Source organism: Oratosquilla oratoria, chromosome 20 (assembly GCF_046742065.1).
Source record: "Oratosquilla oratoria isolate Oo_2021 chromosome 20, ASM4674206v1, whole genome shotgun sequence".
NCBI lineage: Eukaryota > Metazoa > Arthropoda > Malacostraca > Stomatopoda > Squillidae > Oratosquilla > Oratosquilla oratoria.
The window spans coordinates 878336-885866 of NC_134796.1; the positions used below are offsets into that span (position 1 = coordinate 878336).

The 7531-nt window shown below is 45.5% G+C and overlaps 1 protein-coding gene across 1 annotated transcript in view; it reads left to right on the forward strand.

Moving 5' to 3' along the window:
* The window catches only part of Gpdh1 (Glycerol-3-phosphate dehydrogenase 1), a gene marked incomplete at its 3' end in the record, with an annotated part of 41357 nt that overhangs the window by 15677 nt on the left and 18149 nt on the right, over nucleotides 1–7531 (forward strand). Inside the window, 1 exon segment of the mRNA XM_076203611.1 lies at nucleotides 5447–5624. Coding sequence (XP_076059726.1) covers nucleotides 5447–5624 — 178 coding nt within the window.

The window sequence follows — 7531 nt, forward strand, 5'->3', positions numbered from 1 at the left end:
GCAAAACTGGTTTTGCGACAACTTTCCTACTGCACCTAGGCTTAAGAAATGGATAGATAATAATAATAATGATAATAATAATAGTAGTAGTAAGCATAATAATAATAATAGTAAGCATAATAATAATAGTAAGCATAATAATAATAATAGTAGTAATAATAAGCATAATAATAATAGTAAGCATAATAGTAATAATAGAATTATAATGATAAAATAAATGAAGAACCTTTACTATAATCGCTGAGGTGATTGCCGTGAATGCAGTGGAGTAGTTTTATAGTAAGATTCGATCAGGCACGTCTCTCATTTTCCCCAACCCTATCTCCCTCTCCCTTTCCTTATTCTATCACCTTCCTCTTCACCTTCCTCATCACCTTCCTCATCACCTTCCTCTTCCATTCCCCCTTCTCTTCCCCCTTCTCTTCCCCCTTCTCTTTCCCCCTCTTCTTCCCATTTCCCTTCACCCTCCTCTTCCTTTTTTTCTCTCCACCTCCTCTTCCCTTTTCCCTTCCCCATCCTCTTCCCTTTTCCATTCCCCTCCTCTTCCTTTTTCCTCTCACCCTCCTCTTCCCTTTTCCCCTCCCCCTCCTCTTCCCTTTTCCCCTCACCCTCCTCTTCCATTTTCCGCTCCCCCTCCTCTTCCCTTTTCCCCTCCCCATCCTCTTCCCTTTTCCATTCCCCTCCTCTTCCTTTTTCCTCTCACCCTCCTCTTCCCTTTCCCCTCCCCATCCTCTTCCCTTTCCCCCCTCTTCTCTTTTCCTTTCTCACTCCCTTTACCCTCTCCTCCCCCATCCCCATCCCCCACTCATCGAAATGACAGTATTGGTAATGGCAGAGGAGGAGGAGGAGGAGCGTACGAGGTATCCGGGGAATGGCAGCCGGGGGGGCTCCAAGTACATAGTGTACCTGAATTTTCCTCAATTCCCTTTGAATTCAGTGAATTTTCTTCAAAGTCTGGTAACTTTTTTGTACGTTTGGTGATTCCGTTTTTGGGTTTGTTCTTCCATTTCTTCCTCTCTTTATTATATTTTTTTGTGGGTCCTGTACGATTTCTTTAACTGTGTGGCGTCCTCTGGGGGGTATAAAGATAATATTAACTCGCCTTTGAAGTCTGTCATTGGCGTCGGGTTTTCCCCGTTGGTGAAGAAGCTTGGACGAGATGGGGGTGGGTTGATGTGGGGTGCGAGTGGTGATCCTCGAGGTACTCCACTACTGTCCCGACCACAGCAACACCGACGCCTGGCCTATATCGCTCGACATAAAAAAAAAAAAAAAAAAGTAGTGAATTGCGTTGATGAGCGTGGTGTTGCTAGGTTGGCTCCCAAGCAATCTTTATGTCATCTTAGGGAAAGCGTCCCTCATTGTGACCCAGTTTGTGACTTCACGAGTATGTTGGCATGGGCTGCAGTTTCCCAGCCGGAGTCTCGTGTATGTATGTGGTCCCACAAGACGGACGTTAGAGAGGATCCTCTCCCCAGCATCAGTCTTCAAAATCTGTTTGCATTGGAGGTGCATCCCCGGGAGCCGAGCCTTTGTCTCCGAGCCTGGATGGGCCTAATATTCCTGTCGACTCTGATTAGAACTTTTACAATGTGTTCGTCTGTGCTCTGCGTACAGGATTTACGGTGGTATTCTTGAAAAAAATATTTCCCTTCCAAGGATTTATATAAGATTTATATAAGGAAAGGTTTTTTTTAAGAATACCATCGTAAGATTCTTACGGTGGTATTCATAAAAAAATCTTTCCCTTCCAAGGATTTATATAAGATTTATATAAGGAAAGATTTTTTGATAATACTACCGTTAGTGTTGCCGTGTGTTCTACCATCGCCTTTGACTTGTTGATGGTAATCATCATCATGATAACGATGATGATGATGGTGAAAACGGGTGAGACAAGTATTGTGCAGAGTCGAGACTTTGGAGTCCCAAATTCTTTAATATGCAACCGCCCAAGCTTCCAGCACCTCGTGTAAATAAAATCACCCGGCGATAGGATACTGTACTATAGGGTCTCGACCCTTTCATGGCCAGTGGCCCTACTAAGCCACTGGCTGGTTGATGTAGCGTTACCCCGGTCGCTGCAGAAGAGGTGTGGGTAGGGGAAGGGGTGGTTCTCTGTATTAAGTAGAATCGCCTGACGGTTGGTAGAATGATATTTACATTATTATAGTTTTTATTTGTTTATTTATTATTATTGTTATATATTTTTTTCGCATCCGACCTAGATATGGACCAAAAGGTCTCCTGTCGGCATGCTCCGCCTTTGTAATCCTTTGTAAAGATAAGACGCGTCGAGAGGGTCCAGACCCTTTGGTGTCGGAAGAACTCGCCTTGTCGACTTCGGCGTCGAAGAGTCTTCTCGAACTCGAGGTTCCTCGCGGGAGGTTCCTCCCTATTGATCGAACTGATGGAGGAGGAGGAGGAGGAGGAGTGCGTCCTACAGCCGCGCCACATGTCCTCAGCGACGACCTTAGGAACACCGTGTCTGCCGGATGCACCACGAAGTGCGCAATTGTGCATCGATCTGCGCTCGTGGTGTCCCGTAAACGAGTTGAGTGGCCTTCCTTTCTCCACGTGTCGACTGTACCGTTGTTTTTTTTTTTTTTTTTTTTTTTTTTTTTTTTTTTGAGAGAGAGAGAGAGAGAGAGAGAGAGAGAGAGAGAGAGAGAGAGAGGGGGGGGAGGACGGACAGGACTTCCATTGATTTTTTTTTTTTTTTTTTTTTTTTTTAAGAGAGAGAGAGAGGGAGGGAGAGAGGACGGGACATCCTTTGTGTGTGTGTGTGTGTGTGTGTGACTTCTCTCTAGGTGGTGACGAGTGTATCAAGCCTTTGTTTGGTGCTTAGGACCAACCTCGCCATGCCCTTCATAAACCTCCACAGTGCCATCCAGAACCTGAGGGGAAACTTCCTGGTGGGGGTGCGGGGGTGGGGGTGGGTTGTGGGGGTGAGGTTGTACTCGCTCCCATCTTGGAGGCCAACAGGTAGTAGCTACTTCGGTCGATGATGGCAAGTTCCGTAAGGTCTTGATTGGCCGCATTCTCTCTCTCTCTCTCTCGTTCTTGTTCTTGTTTTTGTTCTTATTCTTCTTCCTCTTGTTTTTGTTCTTGTTCTTTTTCCCCTTCTTTTTGTTCTTGTTCTTCCTCTTCCTCCTCCTCAACTTCTTCCTCTTCTTGTTCGTCCTGTACTTGTTCTTCCTCTTGTTTTTGTTCTTGTTCTTTTTCCTCTTCTTTTTGTTCTTGTTCTTCCTCTTCTTCCTCCTCAACTCCTTCCTCTTGTTCTTCCTCGTCTTGTTCTTCTTCCGAAGAGGTGCCACGAAGATGCACAAAGTAACCTTGCCATTGCCAGAACAACATTGAATGTCCCCCGTTGGGTTAAGCAAGTCAAACCTTGTTCTGCTTAGATGGGAGAGCCACGGAGGTGAATGAAATCGCCAGGCGGGAGTCGGGGAGAGTACCACATGGGACGGAAGGAAGGAGGAGAGTCCTCCTCCTCTTCTTAAACGGGTGCAAATGGTCACGGGCGGGGAACGTGCTAAAGTGCCAATGTCCACGAGCTTGTCAAGGGAGGAGTGCCTGCCTCCTAATAGCCACGGTCTTGCAGTGAAATAGGTGGTGGCCATATGCCTTGGCTATCCAGATATAGAGGGCACAGGTGCTCTGTGCATGTGGACAGGGGAACGACATTTTTTTTTTCCTTCAGCGTTAATCGTGACGTACTTTCGCCACAATGCTCAGCTGCAACCCAGAAACTATCACCTGTGCCTTCAGTGTTTGGACGTTGTGGAGAGGGAACAGTAAAGGGGAGTGGGAAAAGAAATGGTGGGACACAGTCCCGATGGCCCACTGCAAGACCTCCGATCTACCCCATGCTTTAATGTGTTGAAAGGTGAGCAACCCTCATTCAGCTGCTCCGTGCGGGTTGCCCAGTGCGGCTGCTCCAAGTGGCTCGCTACGTACGTAGATGCGGTTGCCAAGTTATGTGCAACGGAATTCAAGACTACCGGGAAGATATTGTCGCTATGGTTTGGGAGAGGATTGACGGGGGGGAGGGGGGAGGGGGGCGAGTGAGCTGATGGACGACGTAAGTTCGGGAGGCAATTTTGACTAAGGACTCTTTTTCAGGTTTTGTGATGTTCATTGAGAGAGTGTGCGTGCGTGTACGGTATGTTCAACTTGTTCATTTTTATGGGATTGAGTCTCTCTCCCTCTCTCCCACTCTCTCTTAGCAATACGTTTTGATCTCATGAAGACTATGGAACTAGTCATTCATGCCGTCGTTTGGTTGACATCGTAGCTGTAAGAGGGGATAGGGCTATACGCTTTGTACAGAAGGAAGGGGAAGAGGAAATCCATGAGACACTACAATACACACACACAAACACACACACACACACACACACACACACACACACACACACACACACACACACACACGAAATACTTATTTCCTCGTAACTGAAGACTTGTGTACGTAACTCGAGACAAAATTCGTCCCTCAGGCGACGTAAACCGAGGGAGATGGTCTCGACTACCACGGTACTGAAGACTTGTGTACGTAACTCGAGGCCAGATTCGTCCCTCAGGCGACGTAAACCGAGGGAGATGGTCTCGACTCCCACGGTACTGAAGACTTGTGTACGTAACGCGAGACCAAATTCGTCCCTCAGGCGACGTAAACCGAGGGAGATGGTCTCCAATCCCATGTTACTCCGTACGAAAGGGCCGCTGGGGTCTTCCAACTGAATGAAACCTCCTGGGGACAGGAAACTGTCTTCCCCGCTGCCGGAGGTAGGGGGTGTTACGAGGATAGATAGAGTAGCTGGGCGTCAGCCAGGAGAAAGGAGGATGGTCCTCTTGGTACGGAAGGTGTTGAGACGGTCCTCACCTTACGGAGAAGATTACCAAGGCGGAGCATGCCGACAGGAGACCTTTTTGTCCATATCAAGGTCGGATGCGAAAAAATTATAATGATAATAAATAAATGAATAAATAAAAACTATAATAAAGGAAATAATAAATCAAATGCATAGGTATAGGTAAATAATAAACAAACAGGTAAATAGTAAATAATAGTAAATTTACATATAACTAATAATAAATGAGAAACTAATAATAAACAAACAGACAAATGATAACAAAACAAACAAATAATATGAAATAAACGACAGTCATTACAGCATCTTGCTTAGGTGGTTATCTAAATGAATCTTAAAGCTTCGAACTGAACAACATTGCACTGCCTCTGCAGGAAGTTTATTCCATTCATTAACTACACGGTTGGCGAAGTTGTTTCTACCTACTTCCATATTAAATCTATTCCCTGACAGTTTGAGACCAATGTCAGATGCAAAGGTGAACAAAGTAGCTTGGTGGCCGATGTGAGTATTTTTTCACATTCATTCCGAAGGGGATTAACGTGTGTGTTTCTTGTGATCCTCCGCAGGGGGTCGGCCATTAGCAAGATCATCGGGAGGAACGTGGTGAAGTTTGACGGCTTCGACAACAAGGTCAACATGTTCGTCTACGAAGAGGTCATCGACGGGCGGAAACTGACGGAGATTATCAACACTGAACACGAGAACGTCAAGTACCTGAAAGGACACAAGCTTCCGGAGAATGTGGTGAGTAAGGTTGTGTACGGAAACTACAACTACCGGACAATGGGTTAAATTATATAAAATCTACAGCTACCGGGGAATGTGATGTGTAGGATTGTATACAATATAAGTGGAACTACCGGGAAGGGTGAGAGTTGTGTTGTGTACGGAAACTACAACTACCGGACAGTGGGTTAAATTATATCAAATCTACAGCTACCGGAGAATGTGATGTGTAGGATTGTATACAAAATAACTGGTACTACCGTGAATGGTGTGTGTGGTGTTGTGAACAGAAACTACAACTACCGGGAAATAGTATAGGGTTGTATATAAAAACTACACTTGCCGGAGAATGTGGTGAGAAGGGTTGTTTATAAAAACTACAACAAACATAGAATGTGGAATTAGGTTGCGTACAAAAATAACAATTACCGTAGAGTGGGGTGAGTTGGATTATATTAAAAAAAGAATAGAACTACGGGTGATTGGAGATGAGCAGGTCTATAGATAATGTAAATACATCTTGCCCGGACGAAGTCTGAAGACGTGGTATTGGTTTTGTTCGAGTTGTATTGTGAGCAGTTCACTTTGTCTCACTGGTGATAGTTTCTGTCGCGAGGGTGACTATGAATGGTTTTGATGTTTGCTCATTGTTAGTATTTTGATTCCAGGCCTTCGCAGCACCGAAATAAATTCTCGCTGCACCAAAATAAATTCTGCCGGGCAAGGATTTCTCTTCCTGGCACCCATTGTTTATATTCGGGTCGACATCTTAGCACCTCGTGGATGACGGGTCATCCCTGCATCCTGCCCACTGCCCTGGGTCAGGAGGAGGTGCCAAGATAAGAGAGAGGGAGGAGGGTGGAGGGGAGTGGAATATATAGGAAATGGAATGGGTGAGAGTGGTTTCAATGCCTTTTTCTCTGTGGCTACCTCCCGTGTAAGGGGGAAAAACCCGTTGGTATATGTGTGTATGTATGTAGTTCTTGGGCGGTTCTATATACATAGTCACTGTCCGGAAAGGGTGGCGTTTCGAGCCACGGCTGCCCACGTTGGGTCCGGAAGTGGTCGCTGTCCCACTAAGATGGGATCTAGAATTAGTATGGGCCTCGGCAGGTGTGCGTTTATTAGCCCTTTGGAGTGAAACATCCCCTGCCACGCGAGTTTACAGTGGCTGCAGCCATGAACGAGATTTTGGGCGGCACCCTCCTTCGCCTGCAGAAGACCAAAACCAGGAAAGAACTCGGACGCTTCTTGTGCAGAGACAGCGGCGATGAGGGAGTTTGTTACCTTGAACATTATTCTCTTTTGAGTCGACAGACACTGTGGGATGCTCGTCCTGTTGGGTGACGAAATCTAATTAACTTATCATTCAGTTACTGTCTTAGAAAGATTGATAGAGAATAGAGTGTTGGTGTACGGCGACTGTCACAATAAAAGGTTAAGTGGAGATGGATGGCTTTGAGGGTGTTCGAGGTTCATTTCAGTTGAATTAAGTAGCTGATAGTCGTCAAAGACAGGTACAAGGCTGTTGGCTCAGGAAGAGTTTGTATGTACATATGTGTGTGTAGATGTATGTGTGCTGACACGTGCATGTATGTAGGTTTACTGATTATGTGAGTAGATATCTACGGACATGAATCAAGTTTGTTGCATCCTTGGTTGGTATAGGAAAGGGTAGCAGATCCGTGTATGTGTGTATATGTTTACATGTTTTTTTTTTTTTTTTTTTTTTTTTTTTTTTTTAGGAATAAATCGCGCCCGTGCGTGTGTGTGTGTGATTAACCATAGTATTGGATCACGTGTTGGACTTGTAATAGGTTGCAATTATCTTCTCGTGTGTGTATGCGTGTGTCCGTGCGCGTGCGCGGTCCCCAGCTGTAACTGTTTTGTACATTGAGCACAGTAGCCATCCGTGTTGCATTAAT